General features: G+C 48.0%; 1 protein-coding gene across 2 annotated transcripts in view; it reads right to left on the bottom strand.

The window, feature by feature from the left end:
• GGA3 (golgi associated, gamma adaptin ear containing, ARF binding protein 3) overlaps positions 1-25525 on the bottom strand; it is a 95934-nt gene that overhangs the window by 13745 nt on the left and 56664 nt on the right. Inside the window, exons 8-14 of one of the 2 annotated variants that reach the window (XM_082271915.1) lie at positions 24321-24458; positions 12454-12535; positions 12153-12269; positions 11793-12047; positions 2879-2946; positions 2511-2770; positions 2156-2385 (exon numbers count right to left, since the gene is read on the bottom strand). In XM_082271915.1, the coding sequence (XP_082128041.1) occupies positions 2156-2385; positions 2511-2770; positions 2879-2946; positions 11793-12047; positions 12153-12269; positions 12454-12535; positions 24321-24458 (1150 nt within the window). The remainder of the gene's footprint in view (positions 1-2155; positions 2386-2510; positions 2771-2878; positions 2947-11792; positions 12048-12152; positions 12270-12453; positions 12536-24320; positions 24459-25525) is intronic. The other variant, XM_082271916.1, reaches the window with a different exon arrangement.

Genomic DNA, 25525 nt, shown 5'->3' with positions numbered 1-25525 from the left:
TCCACCGGATCCTTAAAGGACGGAGCGTCCTCCAACGGGATAACAGTGGCTTTATTCAGTCTGGAAATGGGTGGATCCACCACTGGTGGTACCGTCCATTTCTTAATGAGGGATTCCTCAAACGGATAGCGTCTAGCAATGCGCTTGGAAACAGTAAGGGTACGTTTTGGATGATCCCATTCCTCTTTAATTATATTACCAAAACATTTGGGTAAGGGAAAAACCTTTGCCTTCTTGGTAGGTTTACTAGTACCAAAGGGAATTTCCATCTCGGTTACCTCTGCCGGTAAAGCCTCAAGTCTTAAGGTTTCCCGGACCGCCACAACTAGTGCGTCCACCAATGCTTCTTCTTGTGCTATGGCGGAGGCAGGAACGTCCTCCTCACTGTCTGAGGGAACTTTACCTGAGACAACCGCCCCTGCAGAGGGACCTGCAGCTGCAATGACCATCTCAGAATCTGAATCTGAAGTATCAGATGAAATAGGGGTAGGCGGGGGTCGCTTTCTTGACCGTCTTGACAGGCCATCTCCACCCGGGATACCAAAGACTCCAAAACTGCTGTAAATGCATCAATATTCTGTGAACTGGAGGGTCCTGCGGCCACCTCGAGGGGATCAGGTGGGGGTACCTGCGTGGCAGGGTCCATGATTATTCCAGACACTTGCCGGAAAAAAATAGTTTGCAAAAAAAAAAAAAAAAAAACTTTTTTTTTTTTTTTCTTTAGACCCCCAGCGCCACAGCGCCCCTCAGTGTTACCTGCTTTAGGACCCCTACAGAGAGAGAGAGAGAGACCCCAAGGCTCACCACTTGATGCTCAGAAGTTTCAATACAACCTGTTCCAGACAGGAAGTCTTTGGCTTGCTTTCCCGGGTAAAAGGAGGTGGCTCCGCCCCTTTACACGCCTTCCGGCGCCTCCCCATAGCTCCTCGAGGTGTTTGGTCACCTCAAACATGGCCGCCCCCATACTGGAGACACGAGGCTACGCCAATATAGCGGCCTCGTGCGATCTGCAAGACAATGGCGGCGGCCTGTGTAGGATAGCGGCGGCTAGCAGCGGCCTGCGGGATGTATGTATTCGGCCTGGCGGCCTGCGGGAGTGCCTCGGCCCCACAAACTTCACCATGAATGGTGATAAGCCTGGCCGGCGGTACAGGACCCTGGCGGGCCGCATGCGGTCCGTGGGCCGTCGGGAGCCCGTGGAAGTGACCGGTTGCTGGAGGAATGGCGATCTGGACTGCAGTAACTCAGGCATAGGCATCGGCCTGTGTACACACTCTGACAGGTAGGATACCTTTTGCTTCAATAGTAATGCCCTTTTAGTACTGCCACTGACTTCAGTCACCCATACAGTCTTACAATGACTTTAGATAGTCAGCTCCCAAACCAAGCCTCCTGGTTTCTATTCACAAAAAATCACACTCAAATTGGGGGATCTGTGACCTGTTATAGGATAGAGGGGAGACCCATCCTACCATCCCAGAGAGGGGCCCGCGTCCACCACAAACCCGACAGGGGGGAGAGGGGGAACATTCTACTCACCATACCGGAACCAGGCGGGCGCCAACTCCTGACAGAACCCCTCTCCACCGGGGTGGGGGGGCTGTCGACCAATACGGACGCCGTGACTCTGTTGGTCAGTGGCGTCCAGGCGAGACGTTTAACTCGCAGGGTCAGTCCCCGTCCAGTGGGACTATGTCGCGGCCGACCCAGCGCGGAGCTATGGCCTGCACACGCTCGTAGGCTGAACTGGGGTGACCACTGGATCTCAACATCCAACCCGTCGCCCAGTTCCAGCTTGCTTGCTTGAAGATCTCACAGGAACACTGGAGAAAAAAGCTGTCTAAAAAAAAAATCTTTCTAAGAAAAAAATCATGCCAGGACCGAAGATCCTAGCAAGGCATCTAGGTCCTTACTCCTAACTAGACAGAAAAAAACTGATTTGCTGTAGCAGAGAGAGAGAGGATATACCCTCTGGGACTGCCCCTAAGGTGTGGCCAGAACGTTTTCTTTACTGTCTAGTCCTACTCCTGTAGAGGGCAGTATAACCCGAGTTGATATTAATCAAGGAGGACTACGTCTGTCAATAAGCGACAGAGAAAAATGTTTTGCTATGCATACACATCAATTAAAGAAAGGTTATATTCATACAACTCACTTGTTTTTATTGTTTCCAGCGGCACTGTCACATTAGCCAAGGATATAAGGGAGCCTTTCTGTGGGCTTTCCTGCTGATGCGGTGAAAAAACAAAGCTACCAGGGGCAACTGGCACAGAACAATATGGAGAAGAAGGAGTGACAGCTGCGACATGATTTTGAGGTTTCACCACTGCTAAGGTGGGCATCACATTCAAAGCAATAGAAGAGCCCGTGGTCTTTGCCGATGCCCTACAAAGTTAAAAAGAAATTGAACTGACCTATTTCTGTTAATTCCCTATTATCCACAAATGACAATATAATATTTTCCCTGCCATAAAATACTAAGCTCCGATGTCTTTTTCTGACAAACTTACCCTTTTGCCTCCTGTAGAAGCTGCTGCCCAAGCACTTCTAATTCATGCAACATAATGCCCCCAGCAGGAGAAGCGGGCGCCGCTGCTGTACATAATTCTGCGGTAGCATTAAACAATGGAGGATAAGTAGTGGGAGTGGATTGGGATGTAACAGTTGGGGCAACAATGGGTTTTGCTGGCTGTGCTAGCAAGGGTATGGCTCTGGTGATCACAGGCTCTAGTGCAGATCCTGTGAAGAAATCAATCTCTTGACTGTCCACCTGTACAAAAGAGTTACATGTCAGGTTAGAAAATAAACTTTAGACAACCCCTGCACTAAAATAAGGTTGTATGATAATTGATATAAAAAGACAGGCACACATTACTACCTGGAATATATCACACTTGGAGTTTGAAGCTAATTCTGGGGCTCCATTTGAAGGAGGATCATCCAGCCCTAAGCGTGGGGATTAAAGAAAGACATCAAAATTAACCAAATATAGCAACACATACTGAATTGTACATTGTATCTTTATTTTAGATTTACAGGTCAAAATGTTTGTTTCCCAGAGTGGGCATGTATTGAAAGCTTTTAGAGGGTTGAGTTTCTAACTATCAATAAGTAAAATACAGACTGGCAATAAAATGCCATCAAAGGCTCTAACCCTCAGCAACTGTATCAAAAACTTATGAAATAATCAACTGCATTTACACATTTTTGTGACAAACAGGAGCAAATATATATATTTTATATTTACTGTATATACACCGATTAGCCATACCTTTATGACCACCCACCTAATATTAAGTAGATTCCACCTTTGCCACTAAATCTGCCCTGACCTGTAGCTGTATGGATAACACTAGACCTCTGAAGGTATGCTATGGTATCTGGCACCAAGTCAACAGTATCAAATCCTTTAGGTCCTGAAAGTTGCGAGGAGGGGACTCAATACATTTTGACTTTTTTTATAGCACAACTGACAGATGCTTGATTGGATTGAAATCTGGAGAATTTGGATGCCAAGTCCACAGCTCAAACTCATTGTTGTGCTCCTCAAACCATTCTTGAACTATTTTTGCAGTGTGTCAGGGTGCATTATCCTGCTGAAAGAGGCCACTGCCATCAGGGGATACCGTTTCCATGAAGGGGTGTACTCGGTCATTAGGATAAGGTTAAGGCTTATTGTCATTGTAGAAAACAAATTCACAATGAAATTACATTTCTACTCCACACATTATTCATACACTACAATTGTCAACTTCACATTTGCAATACACAATTAATTATACCACAATTAAAATTAAAATTTAAAAACATGACAAAAAATGGTAACATAAATCTGAATGACCACTTTCATTTATTGCGTGCATTAATAGCTTTAGTAGCCCTGGGAAAAAAAAACCTCTCCTTGAATCTATTAGTCCTTGCTTTTATTATCATAAAACATCTCCCGCATTAATTAAAAAAAAAAAAATGACAGCCAGGATGGGTCTGGTCTCACTATCTTTTCTGCCCTGCAAAGGCAGCAAATCTTTCATCAAGAGTAACAAGGTCACACCCTACAATTGGCTGTGCTGTTTGAACCACTTTCCTAAATCATTTTTTATCTGCAAACGTACAACTAGGATACCAAACTAGAATACAATAGGTTAGTATGCTCTCAATGGCAGAATGGTAGAAGTTCTCTGGTACCATCTTTTCCAAGCCACTCTTCCAGAGGAGTCTCAGGAAATACAGACATTGTTGTGATTTTTTTTAAATTGCTTTGCCATTCATTGTCCATAATAAGTTTTCAGAAATGTAAGTTCCCAAAAATGTAAAAGTTGGTGCCCACGCCACACACGCACCTTTAATAAAAAGCTGTGCTGGTTCAGGCCTGTTCCTCCTAAAATCTATGACCAATTCTTTTGTTTTCCCTATATTTAGGGTCAGATTGTTCTCTGTACACCATTCTACTATCCCATCAACCTCGTTCCTGTACGGCTCCTCATCATCTCTAGTGATATAACCAATTACCGGAGAGTTGTCTGCAAATTTGATAATACTTTTGGTCTCATAATAGAGGGTACAGTCATAGGTATATAGTGCATAAAATAAGGGACTCAACACGCAACCCTGCGGTGCTGCAGTACCTAATTCTCACTGGGAATAGACAAATTTACCCAGTTAAACCACCTGTAAGCGATTTACTAAAAAATGCCCTATACAGGAGCAAGTGAAAGGAGGCAAACCCAACTTTAACATTTTTTTGACTAACCGGTCTGGAATGATGGTATTAAAGGCAGAGCTATAATCTATGAATAGCATCCTGATATAGTTTCCTGGGTGCTTCAGATTACTCAGTGCACCATGCAGCGTTAAAGCTATAGTACTCAAAATGTTTAGGTAGGTGGGACATGTCATGTAACATCCAAATGAATGGCAGGACCCAAGGTTTCCCAGCAGAAAATTGCATAAAGCAATGATGGCGAACCTTGGCATCCCAGATGTTTTGGAACTACATTTCCCATGATGCTCAACTACACTGCAGAGTGCATAAGCATCATGGGAAATGTAGTTACAAAACATCTGGGGTACCAAGGTGCGCCATTACTGGCCTAAAGCATCACATTGCCCCTGCCGGCTTTTCTTATTCCCATTCTGCATTCTGGTGCCATCTCTTCCCCAGGTAAGTGATACAACCCCCCCCCCCCCCCCCCGGCCATCCACATGATGGAAAAGAAAAAAACTGGAATTTTGTCTTACCGTAAAATCCTTTTCTCTGAGATTCACTGACAGACATAGCTTCAATTCTTCAGACCATTGGGTATTATACTGTCACTCTTCAGGAGTAGGACTAGGGGTAGTTCCAGGGGGTATACCATCACTTCCTGCTGTAGGACTTCCAGTTTGTAAAAAACAGTGTCAGAAGAACAAATAACTCAACCCCAAAAGAGGGGTGGGTGCTGTGTCTGTCAGTGAACCTCAGAGAAAAGGATTTTACGGTAAGACAAAAATCCAGTTTCCTCTTTCGTTCACTGACAGACACAGCTTTAATTCTTCAGACCATTGGAATGTCCCAAAGCAGTATCAATATGAGGGGTGGAAAAAACACAGCAAACGCAGAATTTCCAACATAGCCAACCATGTAACAGGAGCTCAACTAGGAACAACTGGCGCTCACCACCAGAAAAAAATTTCACCCTCAAAATGCGGAAGCCTCCGCGACCGCAGCCTGCAAAATTTGGCGGCCAGACGCTGCATCTGAAGATGCAAGTACATCCACCTTATAAAATTTTGTGAATGTGTGTACATACGACCAAGTAGTTGCCTTGCACACCTGAACCACTGACACCTGATGACGGAAGGCCCAGGAGGCACTAAGCGCCCTTGTAGAATGCGTTTTAACAGGTAAAGGAGGAGCCTGAACTTTAATGGAGTAGGGCTGCACTACCGTCTGCCTGATCCACTTAGAAATGGTCGCAGCAGATACGGCCGCCCCTTCATAGGTCCATGCGTAAGAACAAAGAATCAGTTTTCCTAATCGGTTCAGTCACCGCCAGGTTAACCCGAATCGCCCGTACCACATCTAAGGAATGTAAAGCAATTTCCTTAGGATGTTTAGGCTTAGGACATAGGGACAGTAGCACAATGTCTTCATTCAAATAAAAAACCGAGACAACCTTAGGAAGGAAAGCCTGACAGGGTCGACACACCACTTTGTCCCTTTGAATCACCAAGTAAGGTGACTGAGCCAACTTCGACACGCGACGTGCAGAAGTAAAAACCACTAAGAAAGCCACCTTCTGAGACAGAGTGAGCAGAGGAATTTCCTGAATGTTTTCAAAGGGAGGCCTTTGAAGCACCGACAAGAACAAGCAGTATCTTTTCACTCAGTGCCCAGTGTCAGTGGCCATCATCCCTATATGTTGTATACAAGAGCTTTGGGTGACCCCTGAGGAAGGGCTTTTTTGCCCGAAACGCGTGGGGTCGGTTCCGGTTCCATGATCACCTTGTACACCTAAGCGCCCCTATTTGGTTCGGTATTTGGTCTGTCATATGCATGTATTTTTAATGCCCTGTAATGTTATTGATTTATGTTACTGTTTGTTTGTTTGGTTCATATTTTGGAATAAATAAAGATATTTTTATACAAAACACAGTGTTCAGTGGCATTCACAGTCCCATACATAGGGGAATTTTTCTTGTATTGAAGCACCGACAGAACCAAACTGAGATCCCACAGAGGTACCAAGGATCGTACCGGAGGAGCCAGATGGCGAACTCCCTGTACAAAAGTGTGAACCAAAGACTTCGCCGCCAACGGCCTTTGGAAAAAAATAGCCAAGGCGGAAATCTGGCCCTTGATGGTGCCCAGAGCTACACATTAATCTACACCCAATTGTAGAAACTCCAACAGGAGAGACACAGAAAAGGAGTGGGGAGAAAACCCCCCGAGACTCATGCCAAGTAATGTTCGCCTTCCAAACTTGATGATAGCCCTACAAGGTCTGCATACCAAGACAGGCGAGGCCAGTCTGGTGCCACAGAATGACTGGAATCCCTTCTACCTCGATCCTGCGTAGCAGTCTTGACAGAAGTTGTATTGGAGGAAAGGCATAAATCAAACGATACCGACCCCAAGGGGCCACCAGAGCATCTATGGCGTTGGCTAGAGGATCCCGAGACCTTGACACGAGCCTCAGTATCTTCTTGTTAAGAGTAGAAGCCAGCGGATCCAACGTCTGTCGACTGAGATAGTCCGCTTGCCAATTCTCCAACCCCGGAATATGCACAGCAGAGAGGGTCGGAACATATTGTTCCACCCACCTCAAGATATCGGCCACTTCCTGGGCTGCTAGGGCACTCTTTGTGCCCTCTTGATGATTGACATATGCCACAGCCGTAGCATTGTCCGATTGTATCTGCACAGGACACCCCTGCAGACGATCCGTCCACTGAGACAGACAAAAGTCTGATCTCCCAAATATGCAGGATGTTGATAGGAAACTCCTCCCCAGTCCAGACACATTGAGCCGAACACACTCCCAAGACACCTCCCCATCCGGACAGACTGGCATCCGTGGTGATTACAGTCGAATACAGGGGAAGAAAAGATTTTCCCAGACGTAGGGCCGGGGAGTGGAGCCACCATAGGAGAGACTCCCTAGAACCCCGATTCAACCGAATCAGATTGTCCAATGACAGCGGATCCTTGTTCCATTTAATCAGAATCTCCCTTTACAAAGGTCTGCTGTGGTACTGCGCAAACGGAACCGCCTCGAATGTGGAGACCATCAGACCCAGCACCTGCATGCAAGTCCTGAGTGATAATCAAAGGTTGGACAACAGGAGCCAAACAGCCTCCTGTAGCTTCAGCAGTATTGTTTGAGGAAGTCCAGCGTCAGACCCAAGTAGTCCAGCTTTGTGGATGGAAACAGTGCTGATTTCTGAAAATACAGTGTCCCCCCGAACTCCTGCAGAGTTCGCACTGTAACGTCTAAGTCGGCTTCTAGAGCCGGGAAAAACTCTGCACGCAGAAGCAGATTGTCCAGGTAACCCAGTACCGTGATCCCCTGCTGCCGTAATAAGGCCAACACTGGAGCCAAACCCTTGGTGAACACTCGAGGAGCTGAGCCGAGACCAAAGGGCAATGCCACGAATTGAAAGTGCTCCTCCCCCACGGCAAAACAAAGAAAACACTGATGCCTGACATATATTGGAATATGAAGGTAAGCGTGAGATCGAAAGAAGCCAAAAGATCTCCTTGATGAAGGAAAGCTACTACTGTGCAGATAGATTCCATCCGAAATTTCTGAACATGCACACAATGGTTCAAAGCCTTGAGATCCAAGATCGGACGAACCTTGCCTTCTTTCCTGGGAACTGTGAACAGATTTGAATAAAAACCCTGGAAACTTTCTGACTCTGGAGCTGGCACAATAACTCCTTGTGCTAACAGGTCCTGCACTGCTTCGTAAAGGCCCTGTGGCCGCTCTGGAGACAGACATAAGTTGTAAGGAAAGAACCTTGCCGGAGGCAAGGACCAAAACTCGATCTTGTAACTGAACCAAATCAAATCGTGGACCCATTTGTCCTGAATGGGCAAGGTTCACGGATCTGGAAATAGGCAAAGTCATCCCCCAAACCAAACGTGTGTGAGGGCGCCCCTTTAGGCTGGGGAAGCTTGTCTGCATAACCAGAAGCATCCGCTTTGGACTTACCATTCCAGGGTCTCTTGGAGCCTCCCGTAAGGTTACAAGTGGATCTCGAGCCCTTTTCCTGTGAACCAGCCGGATGAAAGGGCTGCTTGGGAGCTGAAAAGCAGCCTGTGGAAGCAATGTACTCTTGCCTCCCGTAAGGCCCGTAATGATCTCTTCCATAGAGGCACCGAGCAGACAGTCACCTAAAAAAGGAAGATCAGTCAGTACCTTTTTAGAAGCAAGGTCAGCTGAGCAGTACTTCAACCAGATCATGCGGCGAAGGATCACCACCGTCACAGAAACCAAGGGGCCGCATCCAGGGATGCATCACAAATATACTGTAACCCTTGGATAAACTGATCCACCAGGTTCGCCAGCTCAGAATGATGTTGACTCCCCTCCAGATCCTGGTGCAAAACCTTAGCCCATTCCGTTAAGGTCTGGGATACCAAGGTGATAGCAAACACCAGTCTTAAAATTGAACCAGCCACAGTGAAGAGGTACCACACCAGAGCCTCAGCTCTTTTGTCCACGGGGTCCTTGAAAGACGGGGAATCTTCTTTCGGCAAAAGTGTAGTCTTATTCAGCCTGGAAACCTGAGGGGCCACTGACGGTGGAAACGTCAGTCTCTTCAGAAGAGACTCCTCACAACGCTAGGTATTCCAACCATGCGTTTTGGGGAACCTCACTGACTAGTGACAATCACGTCAAAATAGGCAGGAAAGGGAAAAACCTTATTCACCTTGGAAGTTTTGCGGTTGCCAAATTGCACCGGAGTCGCAGACTCAGCTGCAGCTGAGTCCTCCAACTTTAAAGTTTCCCGCACTGATACAATCAGGGCCTCCACCAGGCGGCTGCAGAGGAGGAGGAGGACTCATCCTCACTATTAGAGCACTCAGCAAGCGTGGACGCAGACCCAGTGGGCTGACTCTCTTCCGCGGCAGCCAAATTCATCTCAGTAAAGTAATTTCAGCTGAGCTGCATTTGCTCCATCAAAGCCTCTTGCCGAAACCCGGGATTGAACCAGGGACCTTTAGATCTTCAGTCTAACGCTCTCCCAACTTAGCTATTTTGGCTCTTCAGCACTATCGCAGACTACAGGAAAATGGACCCCCAATGCAAGTCTATGGGGAAACCAAAAACATGGTCGCTGAACTACAGAAACATGGTCGCCGAACCAGGAACACAGACACCATGGAAAAACGGCGGCACCACGCGGCGCTACATGGGACCCTGGGCCCCAGGGAAAAAGTTCACAGACCCCAGGAGGGGACCCCCTAGGGACCCTCCCGCAGCACCCAAGTACGATCACTCCCTACAGGGGACGACAGCGGCATCACCCACCGCTCCTCCAGCCCAGCACTATGTAGCCCCCTACCCAATTTCACCCATGCCCCCAAACAGGGGACAGATGAGAGGACCAAATTTAAGGGGGAATCCCGCAAGGAGGAAGGGGAAGCACAAGGGGGAGGAAGGACACGGGGGGGGGGGCTTAACATCCCCAGGGGGGCCGCGACCACCCCAGAAATTCCGCAGGAAAGGGGGGGGCACTACTCACCACACCATGGCCACCAGGCGGGCGCTACTACCAGCAGTCCACTGCACCATCTTGGAACGGGGGGTCTGCGGCCTGAGGTACGCTGCGACTCTGGTCATGACTGCTGTCGTGACCATGGCTATGCAACCTTGCAAGGTGTTTCACTCGCCGGTCAGCCCCCGTCCAGTGGGGCTATGTTGCCAACCTAGCGCAGAGCTAATAGTTGGATCGCGCTTGCAGGCCAGACTGGGAAGGATTTAGAATATCCAGTGCGTCAGTCAGTTCGGCTGTTGATTGTAGTTCTCACAGGAACACTTGATTGTAGTTCACCAAAGGAACAAAAATAATAAAGAAAAAGTTAAAAATTCCATTTAAATAGGAAAAAATGCCAGGACCGCAGATCCCAACAGATAGCCAGGTCCTTACTCCTGACTAGGCAGAAAAAACTGGAAGTCCTACAGCAGGAAGTGATAGTATACAATCTGGAACTGCCCCAGGAGCGTAACCAAAAAGGTTTCCGCCTAGCCCTACTCCTGAAGAGTGACAGTATAATACCCAATGGTCTGAAGAACTGAAGCTGTGTCTGTCAGTGAACGAAAGAGAAATGAGATTTATCAGAACAGGCCACCTTCTTCCATTGCTCCCTAGTCCAGTTCTGATGCTCACATGCCCATTGTAGGCGCTTTTGGCTGTGGACACAGGTCAGCATGGGCACCCTGACTTATCATGGCTTTGCGGCCCCAAACGCAACAAACTGTGATGCACTCTGCGTTCTGGCATGTTTCTATTGGAACCAGCATTAACTTTTTCAACGTTTTGAGTAACAATAGCTCTTCTACTGGATCAGACTACACGGGCCAGCCTTCACTCCCTAAGTGCATCAATAAGCCTTGGCTGCCCATGATGACCCTCTTCACCAGTTTTCCTTCACTGCAGACTGGGAACATCCCACAAGAGCTGCCTTTTTGGAGTTGCCTTGACCGGATAATCTAGCCATTACAATTTGGCACTTGTCAAAGTCACTGAAACCCTTACGCTTGTCGATTTTCTGCTCTCAAAACATCAACTTCAGAGGAAACTGATTAATATATCACACCCACTTTCATATGCCATTGTAACAAGATAATTAATGTTATTCACATTACCTATAACTGGTCATAATGTTTTTTATGAATGGTGTGTATTGCGAAACTGATCCCAAGATGTATTCTACCAAATAAGTTCAATAAATGCCAGCAAATACCTTAAAATTACAATTTAAATTAACTCAATGAAAATGAACAGAATAGAGTTTTTCCAGAGGTAATGTGTTTCAACAAACAAAAACCCTGCAGTATCAAAACTCGTGACCACTGTGAAAGCTCTGCTGTGTTGACTTTAATGGACTTAAATTTGTCTTTTTAAAGTATTTGCTGAGATGTGCTAATCACTTTGTTTGGGAAAGTAACTACTGTGTTTTGAGAACATTGAACATGTGTTTCTAGAATACAGCTAGTGAAATCTGCATTAGAAGGATGAGACATATTTCTGCTGCTTAACATTTATTCTAACAGTAATATTAAGGTAGAAAAGATTGTTACCCAGGTGTAGCAGCTCTTCGTCAAGCAAACACACAGAGTTGGATGTGCTGCTCATTTGAGTTAGGGTCTGATCTATTGGAGTGGGTCGGGTGTTGGACTGTGTAGGTATGATTGGAGGAGGAGGAAGGATGGGAATGAGTGCTGAAGGAGACTTTTCTGGTACAGGAAGTGGCTCTGAATCCACAACCGGCGAGGAAGACTCGAACTCTCCTAAATCAATGAGTGTTGAGAAATCTGTGCTGGACTCTGCCTCTGCTAGATACAAGAATTTAATTATTAGCATATATTACTGAAATGTGTTATTTAATATGTAATTGTAGACTTGTGTATATTTAAAAGGCTAGAATTGGTGTCAGTTACCTTTACTGTGCAATGTCTCTGGGAGCTCCAGTTCCCCATTGATGTCTTGCCCTTCAACAATCTTCTTAAACAGACTGATAGCACGAGATAAATTATCACTAGCTTGGAGAATGTCCCCTGTGAGAGATCGGGACATCCATAAATGTACTTATCTTCAATATCACAAATCAGTAATATATTATATTCTAAAGCAATAAATTTGATTGACAGCGAAAAAAAACATAGCTCTCTGGATACCTAAATGAACATGATTTTAACATTTATACCAGGAAAAAGTATGATTATAAATATAATTTCTCACCCAAGCTACTATCATTATCTTCAGTTTCACTAGCCATTTTAAACAAAGTGAGTCTCTTCGCTTCACATCTCTCAAACAGCTCCTAAAATAAAAGAAAAGAGGTATAGAATGTGCAGACAAAACATCCATAGCCATTTTGTTCAATTATCATAGCCCAGCTTGAAATTATTCTAGTCATGCATGTACAGTGAGGATGTTGGAGCGTGAGGAATAAGGTGTAAGGGTGTTCTCCCTACACAGATTTCTCTTTAACAAACTGTGTATAGCTTTTGTTAAGGAGCAGGCCAGGAAGCCAGCTGCCGTGTCCTTAACAACCGTTGAGTCTTCAGCTGTCAGCGGGCTTCCCCGCTGATAGCCGAATGAAAAAACAAGCATTGCCAGCAATAAAAAAGAAATTGGTAAAAAAACAGTGTGCGTCCCCCCCCAATCCATACCAGGCCCATCAGGTCTGGTGTGAATTTTGAGGGGAACCCCACGCCAAAATTTTAAAAATAAATGGCATGGGGTCCTCCCTAAAATTCATACGAGACCCTTATCCGAGCATGCAGCCCAGCAGGTCAGGAAAGGGAGGGGGGTAAGTGAGCGCCACAATACCAGGTCACATGTCCTCAACATGGGGGGGCAGGTGCTTTGGGGCCTGGTAGCACCACCCCCTGTGACGTCATCGACTGGTGCATGCTGGGCTGCCAACGTCCGGGCGGGGGGGGCAGTGGCAGGTGGCCCTGCCTCTTAGCTATTCAAGAACTGTCACAAGGCGGAGCAAGCAGACGACGGGTGTGATCGGAGCTTTTTTTTTTTCTGGGGCTGGCGGTGTGGCAGGCACTCTGATTGACGATGGATCAACACCGAGGGGACATTGTTTTTATTTTTTAATAAAGGACTTGTCAAAAACTTGTGTACGATCTTTACTCACTTTTTTGGTGAATGGGTAAGGGTACTATGTACCCCACACTCATTCACATGGGGGGGAGGGGGGTTGCTGAGATCTGGGGGCCCACTTTTTAAGCCCCCCGTGCCACAGACCCCTACAACCACTGGCAAGGTTTGTGGGGAAAAGGCCCTTGTCCCCATCAATGCACCCCCCTTGCTGAGGCCATGTGGCTTGGTATGGTTCAGGAGAGGGGGGTCACTTGCTCGTCCCCTCCCTTTCCTGACCTGCCGGGCTGCATGCTCAAATAAGAGCCTGGTATGGATTTTGGGGGGGGGGGGGGGACCTCACGCAGTTTTAAAAAAATATATTGGGCCTGGTTTGGTTTGGGAGGGACCCCACGGCTGTTTTTTTATTGCCAACAATGCTTATTTTTACATTAAGCTGTCAGAAGGGAAGCCCACTAACAGCTGATGGCTCATTGATTGTTAAGGACGCGGCGGTCTGCTTCCTAGCCCGCTCCTTAACAACCAGCTATACACAGTGATTTATAGAGAAAAAAAACGCCCCCACAAAACGCAAAATGCATGTAAAAATGCATCAAAAACACAACAGTTGCGTTTTTGGTGCGGGTCCACTGAAGTCTATTACATGCAAAAGCAATCAGCAAACTGAAAAATGCACTAAAAAAACACAAATCTTTGAACCTAGGGTTAGACAATATCTGCTTATCTCAGAGTTCGGCACTTGTATGAGTTGTTATACATGTGTAGTTCAATTGGAAAAATATGTGAAAATGCTAACTGTACTTTATAACACACTAGCTTTTTATTTTTTAATATTATATTCAGGGATACAAAACAAAGTTACAAATATAATCACTTCCTTTGCATTTTCTTTCCCAGTGCTGTGAGAGATGCCACCAAGGGCTTAGGCAGTGTAATCACTGTTATCTTTTTACAAGAATACTGCAGTCAAGGACTGAGAACAACAAGGAAGGAGTCTGTTTCATATAGCTTCTAAATCAATATCTTTAATGACAAGAGCTAAAAACAATGATTTATAAGCTGCAGTCATGTAATCACTGTTGGAACAGATAACAAACTGCTCAAAGCAGGCAGATACTGCTTAAAGTGGTAGTAAAGTCAGAAGTCTTTTATGATAATGCATTCCATGCATTAAGATAAAAAACCTTCTGTGTGAAGCAGTCCCCCCTTAGCTCCCCTAATACTTACCTGAGCCCATCTCTATCCAGCGATGCTGCAGGAGTGCCTCGGCTGCCCAAGACTCTATCTCCTGATAGGCTGAGATGGCAGTGCCGCGCCATTGGCTCCCGCTGCTGTCAATCAAATTCAGTGAACCAATCAGAAGTGAGAGGGGGGCAGGGCCGAACCGCGGCTCCATGTCTAAATGGACACAGCGAGCTGCAGTTTAGCTTGGGTGCTCCCATAGCAAGCTGCTTGCTGTGGGGGCACTCAAAAGGAGGGAGCAGCCAGGAGAGCTATACAGGGACCCAAGAAAAGGAGGATCTGGGCCACTCTTTTCAAAACCACTGCACAGAGCAGGTCAGTATGACGTTTGCTATTGTTAACCAAAAAAAAAACCTAGACTTTACAATCACTTTAAGTTTAGCTAACAATTAGAGAACACTTGTTTGCAGGCTAGAGCCAGCTATAGATGGTTCGAATCTTGTCTGGTTCAGCAGGCTGATTGTACCCAAGTCAATCCACAGATCTACTTGGGTACAACCAGCAAGCTGGGCCACTAGCAATAATCACTTTGTCCTCCTGAAATGGACGGCTTTATGCACCCCTCCCCCCACATGGAGAACACAATGGCTCCGTGGTGGGATTTCACCATCCCACAAGTCAATTGCAGGAAAGAAAAGTGCATTATCTATGGCCGTCTTAAAGCCCGGTACACACGTACTGAAATTCAGCAGGAAGCGGACGGCTTTCGGGACATGTGTGACATATGACAGAAGCCAGTGTAAATGTGGTTTCTGTCAAATGGTCTACCTGAAAAACCAGCATTCGATCAGCACCTGCAGCCGATGGCTGCAAGCAAGGATCTGGGTGTTCTGCCGGGGGTGGGGTATCCTTCTTTCAGAATAACACAATAAACTCAGTGGGAGAGATCCCTGCATCACACTGGTTGAATGAAAAAGAAATGCATGTGTATACCCAGCTTAAGAATTTGAGTAGGGAAGACTTGAGAAATCCTTCTAGATGTCCATTCTGCTTTACACAAATAGATGGAATCACATAGTATCAAGGGATACCCTAAGCTAAACTATGCAGAGGCTTTAAGCAGTTAAAGTGATTGTAAAGTCTCCTGTTTTTTTTATTTTAAACTGATAAACATTTTATACTTTCTTCCCCTGTGAAGTGGTTTTTGCACAGAGCAGCCCAGCCAGGTCCTTCTTCACTGCTCCTGGCCCCTCCCTCCTGTCGACTGTCCCCACAGCAAGCAATCCTCATTCAGACACAGAGCTGCCATTCGGCCCCATCCCCTCCTGATTTGCTAACTGACTTTGATTGGCTCCTGCTGCTGTATCCCACTGCTGTATCAAGTCCCGGAACAGCCGAGGGATTTGTGGACATCGTTGGATAGAATGCATTAAGATAAAAAAAACTTCTGACTTTACAACTCCTTTAATAATCTGTTTCTCCAGGGTGTATTTGAGTGCAACACAGGAATGAACAATTATGGCTCTTGTCAAAATTAAACTTAGCATTAAAAAGGTATGTGGAGGGGGGCGTGTCCGGACGCTGGCCAAGATGGCCGCATGAAGAGGGAGCTCCGTTCCAGCACAAATCTAATCCGCAGCCATCCACTCACCAGGCTTCCAGATCGACGCATGGGCTTATCCCCCCGGAGCTGACAGGGTCTACGGAGCCAGCCTTCCTCCTGTTTTCCCTATCCTGTCGGGGATCACGCCGGACCGGCGCCTGCGGCCTACCCACGCCATCGCGGCCTACCCGCGACATCGCGGCCTAGCTGGACCCGGGGACGGTAAGGGACCTCCGTGACAGTCCTCCACCTTTGGTATCCTACTGGCCGCCAGGCCGGCTGTACAGTTGAAGACCCCGCTCTCCGCGGGAGGGCGTTTCAGGCCGCCGCGGCCCGCCATCTTGCCGCCATCTTGCCGCCCACCTTCGGCCCTGTGGAATCCTGGAGGACCCACCTAGCCGCTGGGGTCCCATCCTCTTCCCCCTGCTGTGTTGCTGCTGCTCAAGGGCACGCTCTGCTCCTCCGGATTCCCACTGCTGAGGGAGGCTGTGGCCTGGACAAGGACTCTTTGCTGCTGCTATCCTGTGAAGGGAGGGGGTCCTGAAGCCTGTATACTGGCCCCCTTTCAATTGCCATCTTTACCTGCCTACTACCTCTCAACCCCTGCAGAGTATTGCTCACAGACCCTGCAGAGTATTGCTCACAGACCCTGCAGAGTATTGCTCACAGACCCTGCAGAATACTGCTCACAGCCCCTGCAGAGTATTGCTCACAACCCCTGCAGAGTATTGCTCACAACCCCTGCAAAGTATTGCTCACAACCCCTGCAGAGTATTGCTCACAACCCCTGCAGAGTATTGCTCACAGCCCCTGCAGAGTATTGCTCACAGCCCCTGCAGAGTATTGCTCACAGCCCCTGCAGAGTATTGCTCACAGCCCCTGCAGAGTATTGCTCACAGCCCCTGCAGAGTATTGCCCACAGCCCCTGCAGAGTATTGCTCACAGCCCCTGCAGAGTATTGCTCATAGCCCCTGCTGAGTTTCCTTCAGTCTGACAGGGGCCTGTCTGCTGCTTCTGAGGCTTAACAGCTACATCCTCATAGTATTGCACCAGGCCTCCACTCCTTGCCTCACGAATACCTGTACCAGACCATCTGTCTCTCTGCTCCTCTTTTGCTGTGGATTGCTGGGCTCAAATTTGGCCTACATTGACAGACCTGCACTGCCTGCTCGTGTCTTCACTCCCTTGTGGATTTCATTGCAACTGATTTGAAGACACTGGTCATGCGGTGCTGAGCCACGAGATCATCCGGCTCCAGCAGTTACGTATTAGTCTAGCTACACCTCCACATACATGTCGGCGGGCAATTCCCACCCCGCCGACCCTTCGGACCTTCAACAGAGCTCTATGCAACGTTACCTACTGCGCACTGCGCCAACGGAACCCCGCTCTCCTAGACCTGACAAGATGGCGACCGGTCGCGCAGTGGGGAAAACTAAACCCCCCCCTCCACCGTCTCAGCCGGCTTCCCTTGGTGTGGACGCGGGTCGCACGGATCGACCTCCTTCTCCAGCAACATCCTCTTCCTCATCTCCCCTGCCTAGCTCTTCCGCACTAAATGGGGGTCCGGACGTCCGGGATTGTGGGGGAGCCCTCCGGTCGGAGGCAGCCTCCCTTCTCTCGGCCTTCAGGTCGGACTTTGACTCCTGGGCCTCTAAAATGGAACTTTCCCTGCATGCTGAATTAAATGCGATCCGTCAGCAGATTTCCACTACTGACTCCACTGTTGCCTCCGTCACAGCTACTCAAGAGGCCCATGAGTCCCGCATTTCCGCACTGGAGGCTGCCTCCCGTGACCACCTCCGCCGCCTGCGTCAGCAACAACTACGCATTGATGACGGCGAAAACAGGAGTCGTAGGAACAACATTAGGATTCAGGGTCTCCCTGAGGCCACCTCTGGCACGGACCTTAAACCCACTGTGACTGCCATTCTCAATCTGGTTCTAGGTAGAGCCCCTACCACAACCATCGAACTAGACAGGGTGCATAGAGTGGGGGGCCCGGGAGGTAGGGGTGATGATCGTCCCCGTGATGTGTTATGTAGGGTTCACTACTATACCCTGAAGGAAGAAATTATGAGGAAGGCTTGGCAACAGGGTCCTCTAGACTTTGATGGCTCCTCCATCCACCTCTACCCCGACCTATCCCGCAACACCCTACACATGCGGAGAGTGGTCCGCCCCTTACTGGACTTGCTACGCCAAATTGGGGCCACTTATACATGGGGGCACCCCTTCAGCATTAAAGTAACTTTCAACTCCCGGAAGTTTGTGCTGGCGGATCCTGATCAACTAACCGACTTCTTCTCCTTCCTGGGTCACACTCCGGTGGACATTCCGAATTGGCTGGATCCTCCTGCTGAATGGGTGCGACCACAGACATCTGGCCCTCTTCCTCAGAGAAGATGGCGCTCCCGCTCACGCTCTGCCATACCCAGGAGTGGGGCTAGTCGCCCTCAGTCACCGGAAGCTTGAGTACCGCATATAATGCACTCTACACTGACTGTCCTGATGTGACTGGACCCTATCTATTGACCCTCTGTTTTCCCTCTCCCGCCCTACCATGCTTCTCTCCGCAGCTACCAGCCTTATCCATCGGAGACTGACCTTACTTCTGCCCTTTGCTATTGCTATATCTGGCTGGGGTTTGAGGGGGTCGCGGAGTGACCATTACCGCTGAAGATTTCTGGTTCACAAGTTCTTAGTTGCTTCTCTGTTCCATGTTACTGGTGTTGCTTGCTATACAATGATGATGCTTCTTCTAGTTGGTGATAATTTGTATATGTATTTTTCTCCATGTTTATTGCTCATCGCCCCATGGCATCCTGCACTTACTGTTTTAACCGGCCCTTCCTCCTGCCCTTTGCTGTTGTCCTGAACAGCTGGGGTTTGGGGGGGGGGGGACGCCTGACACCACATGATTCTGTTGGATCTTGTCTTATCAGTTAGTATTTCAATTGCTATGTCGTTGTTGATCTGCCATATGTCATAAGGTTGTAACTCTCCCCCCGATAGCCGCGATTTGGCATCTTTCCCATTCTCCCTGTATTGAGCTCTGTTATTGTCATTTTTCTTTGGTGTACTCATAACTGATTCTTTTAGGTCTGCTGTGTTGCCGGACCCACTCATGTGTTTCTGACTCCCTCTTCACATTTCCACCCCCCCATAGGTTGAGCACGGTTCTGTGCCCGTATCGTATGTGACGTACGGTGTCCTGTATTCAGGCACCATAGTTCCCTTGGCTCCTTTCCTGGAGTCCCCCCTGTCTACTCCTCAGTGTACCACTTAGTTTTCCCCTCCTTTTCTTCTCTATTTTTCTTTTTCTTTCCTTTTCCTATTTTCCGGGTTTCCATCTACCACTTCCTTTTTTTTCTGTGCCCCGACCCCTTTTTCCGGGCTCGGCTTGCATACCCCTGGTGACCTACTATCCTCTACCTGCCCGCCCGCGTCCCACTATGGCCCACACGGTAAGTACTCGCCCCCGACTGACCCTAGGCTCCTATAATGTACAGGGCCTCAATGTAGCTTCTAAACGGGGGCAAGTTCTATATCATATGCATAAGCACCATGTCAATATCTTGCTACTCCAGGAGACTCATTTCTGCTCCGACTCTGTCCCTGCTTGCTCCAACAGGTACTACAACCGATGGATACACAGTTCTAATCCGCTTCAGAAGTCCAAAGGGGTGTCTGTGGCATTTCATAAATCCCTGCCTGTCAGCATGATTGACCAGGTTGCAGACCCACAGGGGAGGTACGTGCTAGTTAAGTTTGCACTCTGGGGGACGACGTACACGGTCGCCAACTTCTACTTGCCTAATACTAATCAGGTCGCCTGGGCCTTGCGGTACCTTGAACGGCTTGCGAGGTTAGCGGAGGGGAGGGTCATCCTGGGTGGCGACTTCAATCTCCCTTTGGACCCGCTGCTAGATACCTCCTCCTCTCGCTCATCCCTCTCCTATACGAAGTTACGAGCTCTGAAGCGTGCCCTTCACGGCATGCGCCTTGTTGATGTGTGGAGAATCCTCCACCCGACCTCTCGGACCTACACTCACTATTCGTCAGCCCATCAGTCTTATAGCAGGATAGACTATTTTTTCGTGGATCATGCTTGTCTTGATTGGTCCCCCGAGGATGGCGTTGGGACGTTGGTCTGGTCCGACCATTCCCCGATTTTTCTCACACTCTCCCCCCCAGATACTCCGCTGAGAGAATGGACCTGGAGGCTTAATGACTCTATACTGGCGACTCCAGACTGTGTGGATACGATCTCCACTGTCGTTAACCATTTCTTTTCGGACCACGCTGACGACCCCACGCCCCTCCCTTATCAGTGGGAGGCGCTCAAGGCAGTGCTACGGGGTACCTTTATTCAGATGGGTACCCGGCTTAAAAAAGAAAGATCGGCCTCCATTGCAGCCGCGACTCTAAAACTGCGCGAACTCGAAACGAAGCACAGCCGGACCCCTTCCGATGCCATTCTGGCAGACCTCTCTACGGCCCGTTCCCAACTTAGAGACCTATATGTGGCCTCCGCCCACACGTTTGACCAGAAAATGGCCCTGCACAGATACAGGTCCCAGGATAAATGTGGACGCCCATTGGCTGGCGCTCTCCACCCACGCACTGCCTCTACGTTTATCACCCAGATTCGTGACCCTACAGGGTCCCTGGCGACGACCCCGACACAAATTGGTCAATCTTTTGCGACTTACTATCAGTCGCTTTACCATATTTCTGCGTCCCTGCCCCAGGGTGCCCCACGGGCCTCCCCCGACGACAAGGCCGCATATGTGTCGACGACCGCCCTCCCATCCATGCCTGCTGAAGCAATATCGGACCTAGAAGTACCGATCTCAGCTGACGAGGTTATAGCGGCGATTGCATCCTCCCCTACCGGTAAAAGTCCTGGCCCCGATGGCTTTACTGCTAAGTTTTATAAGGTGTTTGGCCCCCTTCTGGCCCCTTTTCTAGCCCGGGTATTTAACTCGATTCCAGACGGCTCTGCATTTCCCCCTCAGACATTAGAGGCCCACATATCTCTAATTCCAAAACCGGGGAAAGACCCCGCCTCATGTGCCAATTACAGGCCTATCTCTTTGATTGGAATTGACCTTAAACTCTATGCTAAGATCCTAGCAACCCGACTGAAGCCTTTATTGCCGGACCTTATCCATAAGGACCAAGTGGGCTTTGTCCAGGGCCGAGAGGCTAGGGACAACACCCTGAAGACCCTCTTGCTTACTGACTATGCCCGCTCCCAAGCTATACCCCTGTGCCTGCTGACGGTGGACGCGGAGAAGGCCTTTGATCGCGTGGACTGGCATTTTTTACGTCTTACCCTGGAGCAAATCGGTGTAGGCCCGCTGATGCTAGCTAGAATTATGGCGCTCTATAAGTCACCTTCCGCTAGGCTCCGAATTAACGGTTCCCTGTCCCCTGCTTTCAGCATACACAACGGCACGCGCCAGGGCTGCCCCCTGTCTCCACTCCTCTATGTTCTGGTTATGGAACATTTGGCCGTTGCACTTCGCAACAACCCCAATGTTTGCGGACTGACCATTGGCCCCATACATTCTAAGCTGGCACTATTTGCCGATGACCTACTGCTCTACATCACTTCTCCTCAAAAGTCCCTCCCTGCGATCCTGAACGAGTTCCGCAAATTTGGCCTTATGAGCAACTTTAAAGTTAATCACTCTAAATCGGAGATACTAAATATCTCCCTGCCTAACTCAACTCTCCAGCGTATCTCGGATGCTTATCCCTTTAAGACGGGATCATCCTCCGTTCGCTACTTGGGTGTTCAGCTACCCTCTGATCCGACACGACTTTTTGCTGACAATTTTGCCCCTCTCTTCACTAAAACCCTATCTGACCTATCTACCTACTCCACAAAACGCTTGTCCTGGTTTGGGAGGATCAATGTTCTGAAAATGGACGTTCTACCTCGTTTTTTATACCTCTTTCAAGCGCTTCCTATCCACATACCTGCCTCCTTCTTTGACAAGCTACGCAAAGCACTCTCGAGATTTGTATGGCTTCATAGCCGACCCCGCTTAAAATATGCGACTCTCACCCTTCCAAAGTCTAGAGGGGGCACTGGTATCCCAGATTTCGCTCTCTACCACCGAGCGGCGACCTTGACACGCTTAGTGGATTGGTTTCACAATGCCCCAACTAAACTGTGGGTGCAACTTGAACATCTTCTGACCCCCTTCGATCTCAGGGCACTCCCCTGGACCCCGGTACATCTCCGTGGCCACGCTTCTTCTTTCGGCGCTTTAACGCGTCAGACCTTACGGGTCTGGGATTGCCTGAATAAATCGGGACGTCTGTCAAGTCCTCGGGGCCCCATGACGCCATTCTTTGGATCCCCAGCGTTCCCTCCGGCGGCCTCGTGTTCCAGATTTGGCTCCTGGAATGCGACGGACCATCGACGGGTATCCCAAATTCTCCGAGCTGACCCGTCCCTGTTGATGTCTCCTGCATCCGCCACCCCTAGTGGTGATCTTGTGAACTGGCTGCAGCGCCGCCAGGCCCTCTCCTATATACACACTCTACCCTCGTTGACTGATGTTGGGGGAGACCCCTCGGAGTTGGACTCTATCCTGCTCCGGGATGTTCCCCCCACGCACACGGTGTCTCTCTTATATTCCTTGTTATTGCGTGCCCTCCGCCCAGACCTGCCGACATATACTGCTGTCTGGGACAGGGACCTAGGCCGAACCCTTTCATCTACCGACTGGCACAAATGTTTTGCGATGACCCACTCGCTGTCTCCTGCTACCCAAGTTCAGGAGAAGGGGTTCAAACTCTTGAGCAGATGGTACAGGTGCCCTTCCTCGATCGCCTACATTGACCCACTCCAGTCGGACCAATGTTGGCGGTGCACGTCCTCTAGGGGAACGCTTATTCACATCTGGTGGGAATGTCCTCAGATCCATGAATTGTGGACTGGAATTATAGCTTTGTATTGCAGGCTCCAGGCAACAAATGTTCCTGCGACACCGGAACTGGCCCTGTTGTCTTTGTTACCCGGCTCCTTCCGGTCGATCAAGAGAGACGTTTTGAGGTTTTTCTTGGCGGCTGTTCGGACGGTGATACCCAGACACTGGAGGTCCAAGCGGGTACCCTCTAAACTTGAGTGGGCTCTGGAACTGGACCGGCTTAGAGACATGGAAAACCTGTTGGCGCGAGAGGGGGGCAGGGAGGACCAATTCTCTGCTGCTTGGAGGTCCTGGGACATGTTTCGGTGTTCGGACGCCTTTCAGTCCTGGCTCGAGACGTCTGTGCTACCTGGTGATGGGGGGCAGTAGTGGGACGTGGGCGGCCCATCCTGATTTCCTCCACCTTCTTTACCCCCTTGACATCCCTCTTTACATTCTCCTGCTTTATCCCATCCTCTTACCTTTATTCCCCTCTCTGGCTGTACCGTTGACACCATAAGGCAATCCTCCTTTACTTATTTGTTGTTTTTAGGCGCTCCTCAATGGAAAGCCGGGATATTTATCAATGCCTAATTTATCAATGCCTACCACACTTCCCACAATCTCCTCAAGTGACGCCAGCCATGAAAGTGTTTATACTGGTGTTGGCCTTTCCTTGACTTTTCTCTTAAATTATGTTACCACCTGACACCCCAAGTTACTGTTTTCTTTTTTACCTTGTGCTGCTGCCAGGATCTGATGGACCTGGCGGTTTGAGTTCCTTATTTGCACTTATCGATATTGATTGTTGTATGCATTTTCTCACAGTTTACCATATGTCATACCTGAACAATTTATTTGTTTCATACCCCCTTGCTTCTCCCCTAACTCTGTAAAACCCTTCTCTTTCAATAAAATAAGATTGAACTAAAAAGGTATGTGGAACTTGCTCTATATTCTTATTTCTTCTAGGCAGTTACAACCTAGACACAGGCTTCATCTAGACAAAGAAGGTTGTACACAGAACTGGACCTAATGATTAAAGCTCTAAGAGAACAGCTTAGCAGTGTACTGTAATTACAAAGTTGAGTGGAATCCTTATATTTATTAGAGTAGCTTATATCTACTAATAAATGTTTTTTATAATTCAGTCTTGACACACAGTGAGAACTCTTTGAATATGTGCAAAAACACTGTAACAACAGAATATATTCAGATCATCCAGGACCATTATTCCCCACTTAACTATAATGATCACCTTCTGATCAGTATCTTACCCTAATCAGTTCCTTGTCCCCCTCTGATGACTCTTCATTACTGTAATGTGTCAGCATCTCTTGCAGCAGCTTCACATTATTATTCACTTCCTCCAGTGTGTGAACACGCTTACTCACCCTCTGCATTCTCACCTCATCCTGCAAAATGCACACAAACATCATTGGAGTTACACAATACATAGACGTCACTATGCAAGACTGCAGTTAATGGAGAAAGTTGAGAAGTAGAGACATTCAGTGCACATGCTGATCAAACTACAGCTACTTCTACAGCTAACTGGCATTAAAGAAACACACTAGAAACCAAAATATGGCCGGCCATAGATGGTATGAACTGCTGAACTGGCCAAAATTCAAATCATGTATGGGCAGGCTAAAATTTACCCAAGTGGATCGATCGATCAACTTGGGTACAATCAGCCTGTTGGTTTTTACATGCGATTATCGCTAGCAGCTGGTATAGCCGCTAGCAAAAATCACTGTGTTCTCCCAACTGGAGAACACAAAGACTCGGCGGGAGAGTTTCCCCCATCAATACTGACTGTTGATGGGGGAATTTAAAGAAATTCGCTCTGTCTATGGTCGGCCTAATACTGTGTGTGTGTAAATGTATTTATGAACTTGACAAATCAGCTTCACACAAACCCATTAGATAAGGTAGGTGTGATAATAGGTGTCCGTACATGGCTGTATTTCATCAAGCAATGCAACCCAGTAATAACAAGAACTCACAAGACTTGGAAATATTCATTGTTGCAGAAACATTCCAGTATGTTAGGAAATCTCCCCTGCAGATAAGTGACCTCCATATGTAAAGGAAACAAACTTTTCAATATACAGGCACATTATTAAACCCCAGCCAAGTCAGAAACAAAAGTTATAAATGATATCTGAGCATGCCAGCGACAGATCAAGCTCTGCCTACGTCACATCCTCAATAGGCTCATTATTTCATTACAGTAGGTAATAAATAGTGTTTAGAGGCATTCAATAATTATATTAATTCCAACTTCAGTTATGGCCTTCAAACTGTTCAATGTTTCCAGCACGGCATATTGCTGAGGGGACAGGTCTACCTGATGTACGGCTGCCAAAAAATGTATTGTATCATTGTAACCTCAGTATTTACCATACATAGAAAAGCTGTTGAGCTGCAGAAGGTCACCATAAAGCAATACTCATATAAGGGGCTTTGATGAATTAGA

This window comes from Pelophylax lessonae (genome assembly GCF_965119305.1).
Source record: "Pelophylax lessonae genome assembly, chromosome: 11".
NCBI lineage: Eukaryota > Metazoa > Chordata > Amphibia > Anura > Ranidae > Pelophylax > Pelophylax lessonae.
This window is presented reverse-complemented; position numbering and strand designations above follow the sequence as displayed.